The 23763-nt window shown below is 32.0% G+C and overlaps 1 protein-coding gene across 1 annotated transcript in view; it reads right to left on the bottom strand.

Moving 5' to 3' along the window:
* Positions 1-23763, bottom strand: part of Kif20b (kinesin family member 20B) — a 61819-nt gene that overhangs the window by 13457 nt on the left and 24599 nt on the right. Inside the window, exons 19-26 of the mRNA XM_026415228.2 lie at positions 18736-19975; positions 18278-18416; positions 17261-17380; positions 15417-15477; positions 8169-8294; positions 6716-6843; positions 5072-5227; positions 623-799 (exon numbers count right to left, since the gene is read on the bottom strand). Of these exons, the coding sequence (XP_026271013.2) occupies positions 623-799; positions 5072-5227; positions 6716-6843; positions 8169-8294; positions 15417-15477; positions 17261-17380; positions 18278-18416; positions 18736-19975 (2147 nt within the window). The remainder of the gene's footprint in view (positions 1-622; positions 800-5071; positions 5228-6715; positions 6844-8168; positions 8295-15416; positions 15478-17260; positions 17381-18277; positions 18417-18735; positions 19976-23763) is intronic.

The raw sequence follows: 23763 nt of genomic DNA, 5'->3' as shown, positions 1-23763 counted from the left end.
TACTTTCAAAATAATTTGTATCATGGATAGGCCCAAATATTCATGGTAAATCATATTTCCATATTTTAAAGATAAATTAGTGACAAAATCACAAATTGTTGATTTTCTAATTATTCTACATGGGAAATATAAACAAAACTTTAGAGAAAGTGCCACACCTGAAGCCTGGACAAATCAATCATACTGATAAACTCTGAAAACTCAAAATTCATGAGAAATATCCAGATTTTTTCAAACTCTGATTTTTCTCTGGTCTACTGTATTAATTAATTGAGGATAATTAACTATTTAAAATTTTTTTCTGGGGCTGGGGATGTGGCTCAAGTGGTAGCGCGCCATGCCTGCCATGCGTGCTGCCCAGGTTCGATCCTCAGCACCACATACCAACAAAGATGTTGTGTCCGCCGAGAACTAAAAATAAATATTAAAAAAAAAAAAAAAATTCTCTCTCTCGCTCTCTCTCTCAAAAAAAATAAAAAAATAAAAAAAAATAAAATTTTTTTCTATGTTCAAAAAAGGCATGGAAAGAACAAGATTCTAAATCCCATCAACATGTACAACTATAGTACATCAATGAAACATGTAGAGGAAAAAAAAGAGGAAAGAACAAGAATCTACTGACTATTTCAGAAACTACTGGTGTGATCTTTTTTAACTGTTCAATTTCATTATCCTTCTGTATGTTACTGGAGATCAGTGCTTTCAGCTGTATTTCTAAAGCTGCAACCAGTTGATCCCGTTCTTCTCTCCACTTTTGAAGGTCACTATTTTTCTCGGCCAGTTGTGCTGTCAGTATTTCCTAAACAATAAATAGAGAAATATTGAACTAAAATACATAATGAATCTAAAATGACACTATGAAAACAACAAAATAGATAACAAAATTTGTAGTGAAGTGTAGATAAAATATTTACCTAGAAAACAAAATACATTTAATGTTCACATTATAATTATCCCTATTCCATCCTCAAAGAAATTTGTTTATTGGACATTTCTTTCAATAAACAATTGTAGATATAGCCTTTAATCTGATACCAGTATTTCTACCAATATTTAGGAAAGAGAGGACAAAATTACAGTGAAACAAATGACAAATCCAATAGCAACAAACAATAAAAAATGCTTCATTTACAATGAGTTCAAAAAATCATGAAATACTTACTAATAAGTTGAGAAAATATGTACAAAACCTCAACATGAAAAACTATAAAGCACTGCTAAAAGAGATCAAAGAACATCTAAATAAATGGAGAGTAAATCTATGTTTAAGGATCAAAACACTCAATGTTGTTAAGATGTCATTTCTCTCCCCAAATAAGTCCAAAGAGTCAAGGTAGTTTCAATCAAAACAAGCTGGATGCACATGTGTGCAGAAATAAAAGAGCTGATTCTAAGTTAAATGACAATACTGATATAGAACAGTCAAAATTACTTCGAAAAGGAAAAACAAAGAGGAAGCAATCAACTGTCATTTCAAGCCTACTGTAATAAAGACAGTCTGATAATGCCATAAGGATGGACAGAAAAATCAATAAAAGAGAAAAGAGGGTCCACAAACATAAGGTCAACTGACATTCTACTTAAGTGTCAAAGAAAGCAACATTGAAACAATTGTCTTTTAACAAAGGATACAGGAAGACCTGCATAATCAAATAAAATATAACCAACTCTAATCTTATATACTATATACAAAAATCAGTCCTTGGATTGATTTATGGCAAAAGTAGAAGAGCAGTGGGAAACAGTTGTTTAGTACTACCAGGTCAATTGGTAATGACTCCTATCTCACACAAAGCTTTCAAGAAATGATAAAAGTGAACATCTTCATGTCCTTGAGATTCATAAAGGAAAAATTTGGGAAAATTAACTACAATGAATTCTAGAACTTCTACTGATAAAAAACACAGAGAGTAAGAGCATGAAAAAGCACTAAAAGAAGGCCCTTACAACACATTACCTAGATGTCTATCCAGAAAAATATAAAGAACTCCTACAAATCAACAAGAAAAAATTAGGCAATCCAACAGAAAACCAGGCAAGGGGACTTGTAAAAGCAAAGTCAATAAACAAATGAAATAATTTAAATCTTACTACTAATCAGGAAAAAAGCATATTAAAACCATTTAAAAAAATTGACAGTATTTTGTGTTGGTGGGAACATACAGAACTGCAATACTAGTTTGGAGTACGATGGATACAATTATATTGAAAATCAGGCCAGAAACCCACTAGTTTCACATATATACATACTCTCTCATTCAGCAATTCTATTTTATATACATATGCAACAGAAGTATATGCACATGTGCACCAAGATACTCTTAATACCAAAATCAGAAAACAATACAAATATCTTCAACATTAAAACAAATAAATGGTGGTATATTCATATACTGAAACAATCAGCAGTAAAAGTGCAACATGAATGATTCACTCAAATGTCATTCCAAATGAAAAAAAAAAAATAAGACACAATGCACAATGTATTCATATCTGACCATTTATATAAAATTCAAAATGAACAGAACTGAAATATAGCATTAAAAGACAGAATGATTATTCTCACTGACAAAGAGGCAGAAGAGAAGAGACAGCCTCTGAGATGCTGGAAATATTCTATTTCTTGAAATGGGTATTAAATGGGTGCTGGCTTTATAATAATTCACTGAATTATATGTATGTTTTGTTTACTTTCTGTCTTATATGTTATAATCAATTTTAAAAATCAAAAATGTAATCCTTAAATGGCACATACACAACCTAAATATGGTTATAAAGAAAATGGGAGAAAGAAGCAAACAACTTTCCCTAGGACCAAAAATCCAAAGAGCTAGGCACAGTGGAAGACCTACAGTTTCCAGCTTTAGGAGACTGAAGCAGAACTGCTTGAACTCAAAAGACTGAGGTCAGCCCAGGCAACATAATGAGACCATGTCTCAAAAAAACAAAAAAGAAAAAGAAAACTCCAAATGGGTTTTTCTATGTACATTATTGCCCAAGGTACCATTTGCTAGGAAAAATAGCCTTTGACAACTTATAGTTTTGATTTTACTTCTTGTCACTTATTCATGGTAAGTTTGACTGAACTGTAGGACAGCAAAAAAGAAACAGAAGCAACCTCTGTAGCAGGAGAATTCTGTTCAACCCAGTGTTTCTTTGCTAATAGTTTGGATCTAAAACTAAAGGCCCATGTGTTGAAAACTTGGTCTCCAGATTCATACTGTTAGAAAGTGGTGGAATCTTCCAAGAGGTGGAGCCTACTAGGAGATTATAGGTCATTAGGATAAACTCTTGAAGAGGATTGTGGGACCATAGTCTCTTCCTCCTTTTTTCACTTCCCCACCATTAGGGTGAAAGGTTTTCCAGTGACATGTTCCCTCCCATCATGATGTTACACCACAGACCCAAAGCAACAAGACAACAGATCTTGGACTAAAAGCTCTCAACTAAGAGCAGAAAATAGACCTGTTATCTTTATAAGTTGATTATCTCAAGTATTTGTTACAGTACAGGAAGCTGCCCAACAGATTCCTAGAAATACTTCCAATCACATGGATTTAGTACATGAAATGAAACATGACCATCTCAGAGATACAATAATGACAAGCATTAGTCTCAGATTTCTCATGACAAAAATAAAAATGCTGATATTCTACAGAAATATGACAATTAAATATAATGTAGTAGTCTGGATTAGATCCTGAACCCAAAAAGATAGTAATTAGAAACCAGTAAATTTCAAATATGGAATATAATTTAGTTAACAGTATTATAAAGATTAATTTGTTGGTTCTGATGATTGTATTATTATGTAAGATATCAGAAATTCTTTTTAACTTTTCTGCAAATATGGATTTCAAAATAAAAATATAATGTTAATAGGACCAAATGAAGTTTATTTTCACCAAAACACACAAAAGAGAAAAACTCAAGAAGAGGCCCCGTGCCTTCAGAAAGACAGATACTTCAAACAAGTCCTTTCTGAAATATGGCTTCTGTTTTTTGGAGACTATATATGGTACACAATTAAATGTAATCTATCTACAAATCTACTACTGAGGGCTTGAGGGATGCTGCTGCACTTTTGCTTTGCTTTTCTACCTATGCCCTTGGGCCCAGGGACTGAGTCAGTGCAGTCAGTGCACTGCTTTGTGTTCCCTTTCCACTTCAGCCCTGGGTCAAACGAAGTCTTCTTTTCATAGAAAAGTTTGGCTTCAGTCAAGTTTTATCATAAGCAAAGAAAACACCAACAGATAACAATATGACACTGCCAAGTTACTATTATGATTAATAAAACTACTTTTTTATTTAAATACGTTTGATGACTCTTCTTTTTTCTGACTGTGTGTCAAACAGTCTGACAATTAAAACAGGAAAAGTAAAAAAAAAAAAAAAAAACACACAAACAGGCTAAGATGGAATCACAGAGCTACAATTAGCCAATGGAAAACTAAACATCCTTTCTACCTATATTCTAGAAACTATTAACTTTTTACAAAGCCTTGTTAAAATTGACTTTTGAAGTAAAATACACTCACATTAGAATCTGCAGTTCAAAATGCTCAAAGTTTAAAATACTATAGGGAAAACTGGAGCAGTCCAAAAGGCAGAGATTTTTAAATTCAGTATCTACATATTGAGAGACAATTTCCCAATTGGCTAAATGAACTGAGAACAGTTAGAACAAGAACGTAAGTGAAGCCAGTCATGGTGGTACAGGCCTTTGATCCCAACAACTCAGGAGGATGAGGCAGGAGAATCCTTAGTTTGAGACCAGCTTGGGAAACTTAGTGAGACACTATCAGAATAAAAAATAAAATGGGCTGGGGATGTATCTCAGTGGTAGAGCACCTCTGGGTTCAACAATTAGTACCAAAGAAGGTTTGGGAGAGGAACATAAGTTAATGTCAAGATAAACAGAAAAGTTATCTTATAAAATCAAAATCTTCCTTAAGAAAAAATAAAAAATAAGTCAACCATAGAGATTCTAGCAAAAAATCCCAGGAATAAATATAACAAACCATATAAAAGAAAGCTGACGAAATGCACCAAAAACATAATTGTTACCAACCACTTCCTTTTGTTGCTTTAAAAAACGCTCCCTATCTTCAGCATATTTTTTCATGTCTTTGTTTCGTAGACTCTCAGCTTCTTTGACTTGAGTGATAAGCATCATTTTTTCTTCTAACCATTTCTTTCTATCATCTTTATATTTCTGCTCAGATTCCTGTAAATATATATAGTACAAGTTATTATCACATGCTTGAGTTGTCAGTAATACTATCTGGTTTTATAACATTTTCATGCAACCCATCACTTTGCAACCTTTTTAAAAATTATAAAACAATTATTTTTATTTAATGACAAGATCAGAATTATTGTAGATTAGGGCTGGGGATGTGGCTCAAGCGGTAGCGCGCTCGCCTGGCATGCGTGCGGCCCGGGTTCGATCCTCAGCACCACATACCAACAAAGATGTTGTGTCCGCCGAGAACTAAATAAATAAATAAATAAATATTAAAAAAATTCTCTCTCTCTCTCTCTCTCCCTCTTCTCTCACTCTCTCTTAAAAAAAAAAAAAGAATTATTGTAGATTATAAAAAGAAATATTAGATGATGTATTTTCCTTTATAAAATTTATTTTGCTATAAACTGCACTTATAGATTTTATCAATGAGCTTAATAAGAAATCATTTAAATTTCTGAAAGAGTTACAATTACTCAGGTCATCCTAAAATTCAAGGGGGGCATTTTGTAGTGGTCACCTCTAATTGTAGAGTTCTGAATATAAAATATTATTGATATAGAAGCCAAATAAAGAATATATTGTATACCAGGACTTTTATTAAAGGAACATTCAGAATAGCTGGACAGAGATTACAGATCAGTAATTCTCAAATTGGTTTCAACAGATCATCTAGGTTCTCAGGCATCTAATATTTTACATTCAAAATCTAAGTAAACTCCATTTGAAACAAACAAAAAAATCATCACTTTAAAAGTACCTAAAACCATAGTAGTAGACAAATTATGACAGTCCATTCCAAGATTAGAAAGTTTATAAACTAAGACATGGGCTTACATCTCAGAATTATGCAAAATACATCAACACTTTTCACTATAAATATCTTAATATGGTAGATGTAGTATTTTTCATAATAGCATATACAATTCATTAACTCCCATGGGAAAAAAAATTGTTCCCTCATGTTGTTTTCTACATACAGCATGTTAAAGCTAAAAAAGAAAAACATACATAAATACTATTTAGTATATCCACTATTTAGTATGGTTTCATATGTATGCCAGTGTTCAAATATACAACTCTATTCTGGTTTAATAATTACACTTTGAAAAGATTAGTCGTAATCAAGATAATTCTGCTGATTCTTCTCCATAGCAGTATTTGCTGCATAAAAAACTTAAGAAGTAGAAAAATAAAAACAAAAATATTAGAAATGATGACTTAAAAATTAAATGTATAAAATACAAAATTGAGGATCTAATAACTGCATTTTAATTAATGCACTTCTATCTTAGAATGTTTTTCCCCCATGTTATTTTAACATGCACTGAAAATTTTATTTACACACACACACACACATTAATATTTCCCCAATATTATTTCACACATATCAAGATTAATTATAAAATATAAAACACTGAATACTTCTCTTATTGGAAATATTAATGAAGAGACAGATAGAAATCATACCTGTAATTCATCATGAAGATTACTGAGCTTTTTATTAAGTATATCTGAATCATTCTCAAATTCTTTATTTGACTTTTTATTACTTTTGGTTTCCAGGTCTTTGCACTTTTCCTTCCATTTTTCCAATTCTGATTTGAAGACACAAAATTATTTTAAAAACATAAAAAAGATATACCATGTAGAGATATTATGTGGCATGGGATATAGATAAAAAACAGCAGAGTCCAAAAATATACACCAAGATGAAACTGAGACTATTTTTAATGGTTTTACTAGTACATTATGCTTCATTGTGACATTCAAACATGGACATAATATAATTTGATCAATCTCATTTGCCAGTAAAACTGAGACTATTTCTAACAGTTGAACTTGTTTTTAATATCTTTTTTTTAAGTATTTTTTAAATTTTCAATGGATCTTTATTTTATTTATTTATATGTGGTGTTGAGTATCAAACCGAGTGCCTCACACATGGTAGGCAAGCGCTCTACCACTGAGCCAACAACCTCACCTTCTCTAACAGTTGAACTTTTAAGAGTTCTTTCTGACTTCTTAGTGAAAAGAAACTACAGGGACTTCTCAGAAATTAAATGAATGATGTTCAGTGTATACAATATAAATTCACTTTACTATTAATTATGTTTTAAGTAGTTCTCCCAAAAAAAAGGCCAGGACTCTGAAAGTGGCTAAGAAACTATGAAGTGGAATGTAATCATCATCATCATCATCATCATCACTCCATCCACAAATATATTGTTTTAGGGTTTACAAAGTGCTCTTACATTGATCATCTCCTTTAATCATAATAAGTATATATATGGTATATATGATCAGCAGCAGCATTTTACAGAGGATGACAATTAGATTCAGTCAGCATAAGTATCTTGCCAAGGTCATACATAAAATGGCATAGGTTATTTCCTCATTCTAAATTTCTTGAAGGCTAAGTGGAAGAACATATGTTCAGCATGCCCAAAGGCCTAGATTTGATCTCTAGCACCACAAAATACATAAAAACAAAATAAATAAATTTCTTGCCTTTTCTGCAAGAATCATACACAGTTCAATTATTAATAAGTGTTATATTTTTGTACATACTTTTCTTATGTTGAAAGCAATAATACTCTTGAGTATTTATGAGATGTATAAGATAATGCTAAAAGCTTGATAAATGTGAAATTGAGTTGAAAGCCTAGTCTTATTTTTAACACGTAGGGACAACGCAAGTTACTTGCAAATTCAAACTCCTAAGTTATTACAGAGTGTCATTATTCCTTCTTTACTGTATACAATTTTACTTAAAGTGATTTTCATCACAGTAGAAATGACAAGCAGTAGGGCATTCAAAGAACACACCATTTCCCATTATAAATTATTATAAATTCCATATTACTTTAAAATGGGAAGAAATCTAAAAAAATTAAGAAACTCAAAGACTGTTTTGATTTACCTGTGGCCAGCCATTCAACTTCCTTTAATTTAGCTTCGAGCACTTGATCTTGTTCTACTTGAGTCTGTTCTTGTTCTTCTAGTGTCATTCTCATGTCTTTAATCATTTTCTCTTTAACATTTAAATCTACATATTTAAGAAAAATATTTTACAAATTAACATTTTCTAAAATTAAAATACTTTTATCAACTATAATAAATAAAAGTTCCATATACTCAGAAGCTTTATCTTGTTCACAGCAATATCCTCTGCCTAGAATACTAGAGGCAATACATCTGATTTACAGACCAAAATGATTGCAAAATAGATGAATGGAAAAGAAATCTTTTCAGATAAAATTAGCAATTGCCAATAAAAAAGTTACTATTAATAAACACAAATCATAAGAATCTAGAAGAAAATTTATTTGGCAAGACACTTATTTTTAGCCTTAATATTCTCAAGCCAAAACTAAAATCTTTACCTTCTAAAATTAAAAAAGACTCAATCCCAATTTGACCTTTTTTTTAAAAAAAATCATCTCAAGTAGTTACTTTTTCTAGAAAAATATTCAAAATCAAATATTTATGTCTAGTATTTTTAAAACCAATTTCTCAGGAATGAAAGTGCTACTAGCCTTGCCAAAATTGTTTCTGGTCCTTGAAAAACTATTACAGTAATGACTTATAAAGAATTCTATTTTAAGTCACTAGCTCGAAGTGGTGCATGCCTGTAATCCCAGCATCTTGTGAGGCTGAGGCAAGAGGATTGCAAAGTTAGAGCCAATCTCAGCAACTTAGCAAGGCCCCACATGAAAATAAAAAGGGCAGGGGATATGGCTTAGTGGTTAAGTGCCCTGGGTTCAATCCCTGGTACTGGGGGGGGGGGGGGGGAATTTCTATGTTAACACTGTCTGCAAGAAACAGAAAAAGAGGAAAGATCAGTTTGTTGCCTCTGATGATGGCACAGCGCAGGACTCATTTCAAAGAACTAGTGCTGATGTCAGAGGTGATAAGCTAGAAATGTACAATTCAACCTGAGGCTGCTTTAAATTACATAAACCCAAGGAACACCTCCCTCAAAGTGTACATAAAACAAACTTAAAACAATATGAAGTATATGAAGTTGGAGCTGGGGCTCATTAGTAGAGTGCTCGCCTAGCACACGTTGAGAGGCACTGGGTTCGATCCTCAGCACCACATAAAAATAAATAAATAAATAAACGTGCTGTGTCTTAAAAAAAAAAAAGGAATGCGGTTTAAAGAGGTGATTAAAAAAAATAAAATAGATCTGTGTGTGATTATATGAATAAAGGTCCCCCCCCCAAAAAAAAAACCCTGCATTCTTGGTGTCTTTTGCTTGAGATAAAAAATTTCCAAAGGAAATATGATCTTTCATTTCCTTTATTTCTCACAGGTATAAAGACAAGTTGGAAAACAAAACAGGGCAAGTTGGAGAACAAAACAAATTAGTTTGGAGAGAATAGAAAGATTATACAGTATTAGGCTAGAAAAAGGTATGATGGAATGTCAGGCTAGAGGGTGAAAGTTTATTATGTGGGCAATATAAACTGAATGAAAGCATTTAATAGAAACATGACACATGAAAGAAGAATTTTAGAAAAATTTAACCTAGCTGTATGGTTATATGAAAAGTATATTTGATATAAGACCTGCAATGGGATAGGACAAAACTGAGAAGCCACTGGGAGAAAGTAACAGAATTTAGATACTGTTATCTGAGTGTAAGGGTAAACAATAAGATTATTTAAATGAGTGGGCAAAACAATTTTCTGTGAAAATTCAAAGAATAACCATTTTAAAGACTGTCCCAACTATTTACCTCTACCACATAGCATGAATATAGTCATAGCCAATATAAAGAAAAATGTGTGTTCCTATGTTCCAATAAAACTTTATGTTCAAAATTAGGTAGAAAAGATTTGATTAAAGAACTACCATATACTAATTCCCTAGTCCAAGCAATGGAAACAGAAGAGATCAGTAGTAGCAACTGATATTCAGAAGGTTAAGATACTACAAGCAGAATTCAACTTTTGGATTCTAAAACCAGACTCAGCACAAGAAAAGAAAGCTATCAGCCAAAATCCCTTATGAATACTGATGAAAAATTTTTCAACAGAATAATAGCAAACTGAATCTAGCAAGATATAAAACCATTCTATACCATAATCTCATAGGATTTAAGTTTAGCTTAATATATAAAACTAATCAATACAATGCAATGTATTGGTACAGAACAAAACTACAGCAATCATCTAAACATAAAAAAATCTGACAAAATCCAACAATCTTTCATGATAAAAACATTCAACAAAGTAAGAATAGAAGGGAATTCTCTCAACCTGATAAAAGAAATCTATAAAAACTCATACCTAACATTATAAAAATAAGAATGTAAACTCTCCCCTAATATCAGGAAGAGGACAAGCATGTCTGTTCTTACCACCTCTTGTCAACAGTGTTCTACAGAGTTTAGCCAGAGAAAGCATGCAAGAAAAAGACATAAGGCAAATAGATTAGAAATTAAGAAATAAAACTATTTCTATTTGTAGAAGACATGACCTACAGATAGAAAACCCAAAGAAACACACACAAATAACCCGAATATACATACATTTTGTTAGCATCTACAAACCAGGTCAGCAGTCACATAATATAAGACTGATATAATTAAATACATTTTATGCACTAGCAGTGAATAATCCAAAACTGGTATTAACAATTCCATTTTTTTTTAAATGAGAATGTAGGTAAACTTTTTTTAAAAACCCATTCTCAACAGACAGATGTTCAAAATTTATATACTGAAAACTAAAGACCATCATCAAAAGAAATTATAACTTAAATGAAAAGACATCCCTTATGCATGATTAATATGGTTAAATACTAATCTCACCAATTAGATCTACAGACAGCATAATCCCTACTAAAATTCTAGATGGCTTTTTCTGGTAAATTGACAGGCAGACCTACAATTCATGTGGAAATGCAATACAACCCAAATCAACAAAGACATCTTTAAAAGGTCGGAGAATTCAGACTTCCCAATTTCAAAATTTACTACAAAACCACTGTAACGATAAGGTAAAACACAAGCATAAGGACAGACATATAGATCAATGGAATAGTAATGAAAGCCTGGAAAGTGCCAGGCACGGTGGTGCACGCCTTTAATCCCTGCAGCTCGGGAAGCTGAGGCAGGAGGATCGCAAGTTCAAAGCCAGTCTCAGCAAAAGCAAGGCAACAGTGAGACCCAGTCTCTAAATAAAATACAAAGTAGGGCTGGGTATGTGGCTCAGAAGGCCTGGAAACAAACATTTATAAACAACTTATTTTCCACAAAGTAGTAGAGATAATGTAACCAGGGAAATTACAAAGTTTTTTCAAATAATGAGGTTGGAAACCTACCTCACATAATATACAACATTATACTCAAATACATTAACTCTAAATGGGCCAAAGACTTAAATATAACAGTTAAAAGAATATTTTTTTCTATAAAAGTATTCTTTCTATAAAAGAGTACACAGAAGACTGGTTTTTTAGACATGACACCATTTTGACTGCATAAGTAACTAAAAGAATGTAGATAAATTGGACTTCATCAAAATTTTGGAAAATGTTTGTGCACTGAAGAACACTATCAAAAAAGGGGAGCAGGTGGAACTCAATGATAAAGCATTTGCTTAGCATTTATAAGAACCTGGGATGATTCCCTTTCCAACCCCAAAAGAGTCACTCCAGAACAGGAGAAACATTAGCACATCATTTATCTGATAAAAGTCTAGTATTCAAAATACACAAAGCATTCTTACAACTCCATAACAAATGCACAAATAATCAATTTTTTTGTTTTTGTTACCAGGGATAGAACTCGGGCTCTTGACCTCTGAGCCACACCCCCCAGGCCTATTTTGTATTTTATTTAGAGACAGGATTTCACTGAGTTGCTTAGAGCCTTGCTTTTGCTGAGGCTGGCTTTGAACTGGCTATCCTTTTGCCTCAGCCTCCCAAGTTGCTGAGATTACAGGTGTGCACCACCATGCCCAGCCAAAAAACCCTATTTAAAAATGTGAATTATTCCAAAAATATAAAAATAGTCAATATCATAGGGAAATGCAAATTAAAACCATAATGACATACCACTTTATACCTACTAAAACATCAGGCTAAAAAACATCCCCAAAATTCATGTCCACAATTATGAATAGATGAATATGATTTTATTTGGAAATAGGAGTTTTGCAGATACAATCAAATAAAGAATGAGCACATAGTAGATTTGGATGGGCCCTAAATCCAACACAAATGGTGTGCTTTTAAGATGAAAATTTGGAATAGAACCAATGGAGAGAAGACACAGATCACATATATACAGAGGGAAGATACCATGTGAAGACAAGAGGCAGAGATTGGAATCATGCTGCTGCAAGTCAAAGAATACCCAGAATTGCCACCATCTATCAAAAGCTAGAAAGGACAAGAAAGGAGCCCTTCCTAGACTCTTCAGACAGAACATAGTCCTATTAATACATGTACTTCTGGCCTGTTACTGAGAAAAAACAAATTTCTATTTTAAGCCATCCAGTTTGTGGTACTTTGTTAGAGAAGCTTATGAAACTAATATAATTGGCAATAATATTTCTAAAATAAAAAGTACTAGTGATAATAACTGGAACCCTCACCTTTTGCTGGTAGAAATGTAAAATGATGCAGCTTGTTGAAAAAAAAGCAATTTGGTGGGCTGGGGTTGTAGCTCAGTGGTAGAGCACTTATCTAGCACATGTCAGGCAGTGGGTTTGATCCTCAGCACCACAATAAAAATAAAGTAAAGGTAATGTGTCTATCTACAACTAGGGAAAAAAAAAAAAAAAGCAGTTTGGCAATTCCTCAAAGTTATCACGTGACCCAGCAGTTACCCTCAGTAGGCATACAACATCCCAAAGAGAAATGAAAACATGCACATAAACTTGCACATAGTTTTACTCTAAACTTGTACATAGAAACAATCTAAATGTCCATGAACTGATGCATAAGTAAAATGTGGCATATCCATAAAATGAAATATTTATTCATCCATAAAAAGGGATGACACATGACATGGATGAAAATTAAAAACATTATGCTAAATTAAAGAAGTCAAACACAAAAAGATATATATTATATGAATCCCCTTAACATACAATCTCTACAATAGGCAAATCCAAAAAAAATGAAAAGTAGATTTGTAACTGATTGGAGAGAAGGTATCAAGGAAGAATGATTAGTGATAGATATAGAGTTTGTGTTTGGAATAACAAAATGTTCTGGAATTAGTGGTACTAGCTGAACAACCTTGTGAATACACTATGGTCCATTAAACTTTTTAAAGGGTATATAATTTTAAAGAGTAAATTTATGACATATGTACTATATCTTAACTTAAAAAAAATTTAATAAGATAGCAAAATGAAAGGCATTCAGTATTTAAATAGAAATTTAGAAGTTAGGGAAAGCTTTATGATCTAAAGATGCCATTTTTGTTTCATTCTTTGTAGAATAATGTCTCCTATATAACCAAAGTCCTAGGAGTAAATCAAGCAAGAAAATAAAGGAAAGAAAGAAGATGATATGGGCTCGGGATGCAGCTCAGTTTTAGGGCATTAGCCTAGCATATGTGATGACCTAGCTAGATGTACAGCACCACAAAATAAATAAATAAATAAATAAATAAATAAATTTTTAAAAAGATAATGCATTTATCAGGAAAGTTGCCAGAGTAGTGTGACTCATTCTGAAAGAGAGGTAGGTATCTAGCAAAGAATAGATCACAAAAGGTAAAGCTAGAGACTTTCAAAAGAGGGGGAGCTACATAGTACCTTTATATTATACTCACATACCATAAATGCTTATTAAAAGTGAAAATGAGGAAATGGAAGGTGGAAAAATAACATCAAAATAACATAAGAAGCCAAGTAGGGATTGAAAAAAGCTAACAGGTTTGAAAGTATGAAGGTTATAAGTGACTTGGAAGCAAGCTACAAGAACTTGGAAAATATGAGCAGTCATATAGTAGTCACAGTGGGCTTATGAAACATTTCTCAGTATTTGGCAGAAATGAAAAATTTAAATACAATAAAAATTATAGGCACCCTGGTCCAAGGAACATTTTCAGAATAAAATCTATCCACAATTGCTAACAATGACAAGGAGCTAAAATAAAGGAGAATCCTAAAATATGGAAATATATTGTACATGGTGGCACACGCCTACAATCTGAGCAACTTGGAAGGCTAACACAGTCCAGCCTTAGCAACTTAGCATGACTCTCAGCAACTTCAGGAAACCCTGTGTTAAAATAAAAATTAAAAGGAATGGTGACTTAGTTCAGTGGTATAGTGAGTACCCCCAGGTTCAATCCACAGTATTCCCTACCCACCCCCCCCCAAAGACAATTTTACAGAAATAGGGTATATTTAGGGACAAAGATACAGGAAAGAAGAAAACAGAACTGTGTGCAGAGACATATTTTCACAACCATATTTATCACATCAATGGATATCTCCTCTAAATAAATAATAATCTGGTTGTACTCCTTCTATTTTGTTGACCAAGTATAAACAGCATGGATTAATGATAAGTGTCTTGAGGCGAGTGAAGCCAATCTACCTTTAAATTCCAGTTCTATCACTCATACAACTAAGAAGTTAAGGAATGAGTGATGTAGCAAAGAGAAATCTGTGTAATTTTAATATCAGAAATGTTTATAAAATTTATAAAATTTTTATTTCAAAACAAAGCAATATAATTGAAGAAAGAAAGTATAATTCAGCAACTATGATTTGAATCTAAATGGTATCATTTTTAAAAACTCTTTAAAATTATAAATTTTAATTTTAAAGGTTATTTTATCTGATGTATATTCTCACAATTTTGTCTATAGAGTATTACAATCATTGTAAACTATGTAACTTTAACTGACTTTATTTTTCACAAAACACTAGTCATTACCAAGAAACTAATGTTGCATTGACTGAATATTGCTTATTGTTTTAGTCTTCAATTCTTCTGAGAATAAACTTAATTTTTTTTTTTTTTCTGGCAATCAAAACCAGGGCCTCACATATGCTAAGCCTGGGCTCTACACATTGAGCTACATCCTCAGTCCACTAAAAGAATAAACTTCAAAGGAAAATCTTAGTCATTGCTATTGTAACTATCTATTTTGCAGTTATTTTAGTATTGGAAATAGAAATTTATTCCTGACCTTTGCACATTCTCTCATATTGTTGTAGAGCTTCTTCCACCTTTTGATTATTTAACTGCTCCTACAAAATGAAAGAATATAAAATAAACATAACTTCAATCCTTAACAATATTTAATAGTGGATCTTAAAAACAGGGATCAAAATTAAGTCTAAAATCAGTCTCCCGTACAGTTAAATGCCAATCTCAAAAAAAAAAAAAAAAAAAAGTAGAGTGAAAAGGATAATTGGAAAACACACAAAAACACTATATACTTTTAATTTATGACCCAGTCAACTTGTTCAATATTATAGGTAAATGTTTTCTCACATATTATAAAATGCAGAAATGAGCAAATAGAAAGCCACTATGTACTTACTAAAAGAAGCAAGAAAACCATTATAAATAAAGTTCACCAGCAGTAAACTCAAAATGAAGGAAAGAGCCTAGGTGCAATATCTAGGTGCAAGATTTGGAAACAGTAATAGGAGTCTTAGGAAGCAAGATTAAATTATGAAAACTGGAATCCTATAATTCTAATCTGTCAGGTAATCCAAACTTCATTCCAGTCTCATCTAATTTTATCACTGTGTCCTAACTTTATAAAGTCTTGGGCAGAATCACAAAATCTGCACATCTTAGTCCTATTATAAAAGAATAAACAGCAATATTAAGATTATATTAAGAATTAAAAACATGTTTATACCTGACTATTCATTAGCATGCTTCATTTAAAAGCAAAAATGAAAGGAATCAGCAAATCTCTGTTTTTTTAATTGTTGCCTATATTAATTGATACCAAGCAAAATAGAACCATTTACAATAAAGGAATTTTGCTTTTCAAGTGTCTTTTTGAAAAAAATTGTTATAATACTTCTGTTTTATTTTTAATTATTTTTAGATTTAAAAAAAATTTTCAGGTAGCAGGGAAATGTGTTGTATGACCTTAACTCAGCTTCTCCCAATGTTACAACACCTGATACATTTATCAAAAATCAAGAAATTAACATTGGTATAATATTATTAATTATACTACAACCTTCACCACAATTCACCAATTTTTCACTGGTATCTTTTTTTCTATTCTAGGATCCCCTCAAGATATAATACTGCATTCAGTCATCATACCTCCTTGATCTCCTTCAATCTATGATAGTTCCTCAGTCTTTCCTTTTTTTTAAATGACCTTGTTACTTTATAATAGGTAAGTATTATGTAGGACATCCTTGACTTGGGTATATAAGACGTTTTCTCTTGAATAGACAGAGGTTATCATTTTGGGGGAAAAATGCCACGGAAGGGATGTGCACTCTCATCACAGCGATATCAGGAAGTACATGCATCAATATGACTTACTACTAATGGTTGTTACACTTGAATACTTGGTTTAAGGTGGTATCTTGCTAGGTTTCTCCACTATAAAGTTGCTACTTTTTCTTTTCCATATCATATTTGTTAGAAGCAAGTCACTATTGACTTATTTAAGTAAAACAAAAAATTATTATTTTTTTTTAAAGAGAGAGTGAGAGAGGAGAGAGAGAGAGAATGAGAGAATTTTTAATATATTTTTTAGTTCTTGGCGGACACAACATCTTTGTTGGTATGTGGTGCTGAGGATCGAACCCGGGCTGCACGCATGCCAGGCGAGCGCGCTACCACTTGAGCTACATCTCCAGCCCCCAAAAATTATTTTTTAATTTTAGAAAAGAACACTTGCCTAGCATGTGCAAAGAACTGAGTCTAATCATCAGAATAAAAAAAAAACAAGACAGAATTTGTTATTAAAAATGAACTTACATAGTTAATTAGACAATAAAATATACCAATAGAAAGCATTTAATTCATTATTAAAAATAAAAATGTTACCTGAAGTTGCTGAATGGTTCGCTGTTTCAGATCTATTTGCTGAGAACACTGGTTTTTCTTTTTCTCCAGTTCATTAATTTTACTCCTCAGTAATTTTTCCTCATCACGCATTATAGACACCTACAAAGTAATGTTTATAAAACATACTAAATACTTTTTCAACTGTTGCTTTTTGTTAAATTCACAGCCACTTGTTCAAAATTCATGTCCTCTAAAAATGCATTAGAAAAGTATATAGATAATATTAAAATAATGTATACTATTATTTTTTTTTTAAGGTACCAAGGATTGAACTCAGGGGCACTTAACCACCAAGTCACATCCTCAGCCCTTTTTGTATTTTATTTAAAGGCAGGGTCTCACTGAGTAAGAGCCTCACTAAGTTGTTGAAGCTGGCTTAGAAATCATGATCCTCCTGCCTCAGCCTCTTGAGCCACTGGGATTACTGGCATGTACCACCACACCCAGCAAAATAATGTATACTATTAGGTGGAAAAAGCATCAGTATGTTTCCATTTTTTAAGGAGAAGGTAAAAATGACAGAGGGAGGAAGGGAGAAGCACAGATAAAGAGGTAATTAGCAACACTTGCAGGGAAACAAGTGCTGGGAGAAGTGGGAAGAATTTTCTTCTCACTAAATACATTTTTGTACATTTTTAATTTAGAATAATAAAATTTTAATAAAAAACTTGTTATTATAAAAGCTGCACTACATACTTTGCTAAATAATATCATCTGCAAAGAAAAGCTACTTCTTAATTTTTGGAGGAATTCAATTTTAACAGTCCTTAAAAGGAAAAAAATACTCTAATCCTACATAAGGCACATAGTTTCTTAATTTGGGCCTTTTCTAGTTTGTTTAAATTGGTTAAATTTTCTTTTGTGAAATAACTGTTATCTTTTAAAGAAAAATTAAAGTTAAAAAGTGTTCTGTTAAATCCTAAAATTAGTGTCTACACTTTCTAGGTAAGGGAAATGATCTTAATCATTAGCCACACAACTTTTCAAATAACCTACCTCCTTCTGTACTTGCTCAATCTGCTTTTTGGCATCAGTAAGTTTCTCTTTCAGCTCAGCATGATCTTCTTCCTTCCTCTGAAGATCTGCTTTGAGATTCTGGGTAAGAGCAGAGCTTGCACAGAGCTCCTCTTTCAATCTAAAAAACACAATCACTTTTCTATAGTTACATACCATTAACCACCTAGGATCATCATGTGAACTGGTAATAATCTTTACAAAATTACTTATCTTCACAAATTTGGAATATACAAATTATGAATCAGAGGATTTCATTAGTATTTTTTTTAAGTAGGCCAATGTTTACAGATAACTTTTGCTTCTAAAGGTTTATAGGAACAGAGTTCAAGTCCTTCATTCATCATACACACCATATTTGACTAGATGAAATTATGCCCATTTAATAGAAAAATAAATGCTTTGCAAAATTTTCAACAGTTTAAATAAGATTAACTTACTTTTCTGCTTCTTGACTGATGGTTTCTTTTTCTTCTTCCTTTAATTGAAGTGAACGCTTCATATCTTGCAAATTACTTGTTAATTGGGTAATTTCTTCTTTCAACTTGACTTCCTTTGCACTTAAATCTTGGGTGTTTTTGATAGAATCTTGAAGATTTGCTTGAAATTCCTTTAGATTTCTTTCTAGCTTTGAGATGATAGATTCTTTTTCTAAAATGTCTTGCTGTAACTTTGCTGAATGCCTACAATCATCTTTCTGAGTCTCTACAATTGTTTCAAGTTCTTTTATTTTGGCTTCATAACAAGCAACATCTTGTATAAGTTCTGAAAGTGCTCTCTTTCCTTCAACTACAAGCTGTACCTGAACATCAAGACTAACACTTTTTTCTTGCAGTTCTTCTTCCAGCTGCTTTATAAGATTTTCTCTTTCTTTTAGTAGATCATCTTGATTCTTCTCCTTCCTCTCTTTCATTTTCAGTTCATTGTTTTCATCCTTATAGCCTTTTATTTCTGCCTGTAATTCTTTAATTTGTTGTTCCAATTCCTGAATCTGATGGCTTTTTTTTGATGAAGCCTTCACTATCTCCTTACATTCTTCCCAAATAGCTTCAATACTGGAATGGAATGAGCTTTCCCTATTGAGTCCCTGAATAGGACATTCTTTAACCTGTTTATCTACACAAAACTCATTATTTAAAAGGTGTAACTCTGTGTTTGGTAAATTATGTTCCTGAGAACCATTTGAAAGATCCCTGAGATCGAGTAAATCTATGTTTGAGATCTGGGAAATGGAATCAAGCGAACGTAGTTTATCTATTTTTGTTTGCATTAATTTTATTTGTGAAACATTGTTTGTGATGTTCCTCGTTGCAGTTTCTATCTCCTTGGATAATTTCATAATCTTTTCCTCTAGTTCTTGATTAATATCTTTCTGCATTTGTAATTCAGCAATTGCTTTTTCATAATTTGACTGAATTTGTTGAACTTCTACACTTAAAGTTAAACTCTTTTTTTCAGAAAAAGAAAGTTCTTGCTGCAAACTAACAATCTGTTTATTTAATTCTGCTTTTTCCTCCTTTTCATTTTTAAGTTCATTCTGAATAGTAAATAAAAGGGTTTTCAGCTCTTCATTATTTTCTTGTAACACTCTAATACCTTTTCCATCTTCTGAAATGGTCTGTTGCATTTCTTCACTTTTGTTTTGGTCTTCAGTAATAATTGAAGCAATAAGCATAGGTCCTTTAAAAATAAAAATATTATTATTAATCCTGAAAACTTTAATAAAACTAAAATATTACTATATAAGCCAATATTCAAATATGAAACTAATGAAAGTTAACTTTTAATGAAAAACCAAAATAAGCTATTTTAAAAAAAGAAAAAAATTATATACTATAAACCCATTTATATAAAAATTATACAAGTTAATGCAGAGTTAGCAAAAGAGGGATAGCAAACTGATGATAGCTACTTGAGTAGTATTATTAGTTTTTCAACTTACCTTGTATAAATTTCATTATTATTTAAAGTTCATACCACAAACTACGTTATCATTATATAAGACAGAAGAGGGGATCATAATGAGACAACCTAGGCAGACATCTTCATCCAAGAACTTTAAAGTTATAAAGTACAATTATAACATGGAATCTATAATATTAGTGATTTACAAATTAAGTACCTTTAATTTTCATAACTAAATCAGTGGAGAAACAGCTGAAATTCTCAGAAGTCATTGAACATAGGCTTATCGTTCACTAGCTCATCCATAAAACGCTTAATCCTATTTCCATTTCCTCAAATATAAAATGAAAATATTATCTACCTATCCACCTATCCCAGAGTTGTTATGGAGAACAAGAAAACAAACGAGATATAGATAGTTATAGATATTTGGATATAGTTAGCTATTAACAGAACCTGAAAATCTGTACAAAAGGATTTGGCTAATTAAAAATGAGAAGTTTTTCAGGCTCATGATCCACATTTCCAGAATAAGGATATCTCTGTTTGCTCTACTTACTCTATTTTTTCCCCTCCCCCTCTACTTACTCTAAAAATAGTGCTAAGAGTTTTAAATGAATTAATATACAATGTATGTTAAACCTTTTTGTAAATGTTATATAAATACAACAAGTTCAAAATTTATAGTTGGCATAGGTTAAACTTTTTCCATAGTAAATGTGCTACTAGCTGAAGTTTACTTCATTATACTCATTTTGACAAATAAACCTACCTCACAAAACTGCCCAATTATATTTTTTTAAATTTTTCTCATGGATTCTATGATTGAAAGATAATACTCAATCCTATTATATAAATTTTAGACATAAAAGTTTATATCTGTATATTTTAATGCTTCCATACTATTTCTGTTGTAATAATAAGAGTCAGATGGATGAGTGTTTCACATCCAAGGAATTTTATTTCAAAACAGACAAGAATTTAACTCTTCCTTTTTATTTTTTTTCATGCTTTCTTCCTTTTTATTTTTTTCACTTGATGGTTTGATGTTTACATGTAAACTTTCTTTACAACATTGCTCTGTCATTCAACTCTGTATTGTACTTTTGATCTTCATTCACACCTTCACTAACCATTTACCTGTGGAATTCACCTATATTTTTATATGATATCCTCACTAAGTAACTAGGAGTCAAATTCCTCATGCATAAAGGTCCCAGATATAACAGTAAGCACAAGAGGTGCTTATCCATAAGGGCAAAGGCATATAAAGGAGACAGGGCTTGAAATTCTCCTTGTTAACAAACTTTTTACTTTCACTTGGTAGCTGCCCATTGAATTGAAAGAGGGTATTTTCATTTATTTTCTTTATACTGAAAATATACCCATTATTCGACGCATCTCAGCTCCTTAGACTTTACTGAAACATGTTTGTCTCTCTTAGCTACTAGACTCCAAAATTCCCTGATGGCACACGATCTGTTTCTGATTTATCCTAAATAATAAATCTAAATATTTTTGAACTTTAACTACAACATGTATATTCTTTTCTATCTCTAAGACACATCACTCTGCCAAAATAATCTTTATAAATGTTTGAGTATATCCTTATAAATATGTACATATCTTTACAAACATGTTTATAAATATGTTTACAAATAAATACATGTTCACAACAAGTAACCTATTCTGGTTCTAGATATACACGAAAATTCATAAATCTGCCATACCCCCAGTTATATTAATTTACATTCTTGTTTTCAAATTTAGGGTCCTCAAATGCTAAATGTTTTTTTCTGATATAAGGAGGCTAATTCATTGTGGGATAGGGATGGGGAGCATAAGGAGAAATAGATGAACTCTAGACAGGGCAGAGGGGTGGGAAAGGAAGTGAGAGGGCATGGGGTTAGAAATGATAGTGGAATGTGATGGGCATCATTATTTAAAGTACATGTAAGAAGACATGAATTGGTGAGAATATACTTTGTAAACAACCAAAGATAAGAAAAATTGTGCTCTATATGTGTAATATGAATTGTAATGCACTCCATTGTCATATATAAATTTTAAAAATTAATAAAAAAATTAGGGTCCTCTCTTTAAACATTTATATATAATAATGATTTTTAGTTTGAGAAGAATTACACAGGGTGTTTACTAAATGCAGATTCCTGGGACCACATCCCAAAGATAATAATTTGATAAGTCTGGGGTATCTTTTATATGCAATACTATGAGAACCAATACTCTAGGCATTATTTCTGGAAATTTCTTGAAGCTAATAATCACCAGTACATCTGAGATCTAAACATCAGTTGCTTCATTACAAAGCACCTATCTGGCAGCCCTACTACATGTCATTGTCCCTTAAGAGTCAAATACGAAATGTCAGGTAGTTATGTCTTGTGCACCCTATTATCAACATCATCCCATGGATGTAAAATCTGTTCAATAGAGGCAGCAGCACTTTTGAGATCATAAAATGCTTTGTAAATTGAAATCTGCCATCCTACCAGCAAATAAGGTTCTATATTCCTATTCACTAACCACAGTTGAAGCTGTAAGCAAAATAAAGAAAACATATAACCATTTTTGAGGACTTTCAAATAATATATATAAAGTGGAAGAAAACAACTTATGTAATTATTCTTAAGATTTTTTAATCCTACAACTCTTTTTGATAAATTAAAATTCCCTAACCCTCTAAATATACTGATTTGTAACTGGGCCCAGTGACACACACTTGCAATCCCAGCAACATGGGAGGCTGAGGAAAGAGGGTGGAAAGTTGAAAGCCAGCTTCAGCAACTTAGCGTGGCCCTAAGCAACTTAGCAAGACCCTGTCTCAAAAAATAAAAAGGGCTGATGATGTGACTCACTGGTTAAGCACCTCTGGGTTCAATTCCCAGTACCAAGAAAAAAAAAAGGATACTATTTTGGCCCCAGTGAGAGTATGCCCTCAGCTAAGAATCACTGTATAATATAGAAATTTCACCTCCCTGTCACACCCAAGAATTTACCCAGTTTCACTTTCAGTAGTGTATCCACCAAAAATAACTTTAATTTTTCATTTTTCAAATATAATTCATGTTTTTTTGTTCACCCAATTGTCTAAATATCCTTTGGCAGTTATAATCATATAATCCCATTATGGGATTCCAAAATTTCTTTTCTTTAATATAGACTAATTTTAAAAGTTCATTGGACAAAGTTTTATTATAATTTACATTGCCTCTATAGCCTCAAAGAGGAAGAGGGAAAATATGTGCATTAGCCTCAGGTGAGATAACACAGGATAATAGAAGGGGGCTCATTATAAAGAAAACAAATGAGGGGCTGGGGCTGAAGTTCCGTGGCAGAGAGGGACTGGGTTTGATCCTCAGCACCACATATAAATAAGTAAAAAAGTAAAGGTCCATTGACAACTAAAAAAAAAAAAAAAGAAAGAAAAGAAATGAAAAATACACTATTTAGATTCATTGGGTAACTACCAACTGCAAATCAAAGCTTTCTTAAAGAGGATGATTTCAAGTCACACCTCCCTTATACTGTCTTTTGTCCTT

Source organism: Urocitellus parryii, chromosome 5 (genome assembly GCF_045843805.1).
Source record: "Urocitellus parryii isolate mUroPar1 chromosome 5, mUroPar1.hap1, whole genome shotgun sequence".
Classification (NCBI taxonomy): domain Eukaryota; kingdom Metazoa; phylum Chordata; class Mammalia; order Rodentia; family Sciuridae; genus Urocitellus; species Urocitellus parryii.
The sequence above is the reverse complement of the archived record's forward strand: the minus strand, read 5'-3'. Positions and strand labels throughout refer to the sequence as shown.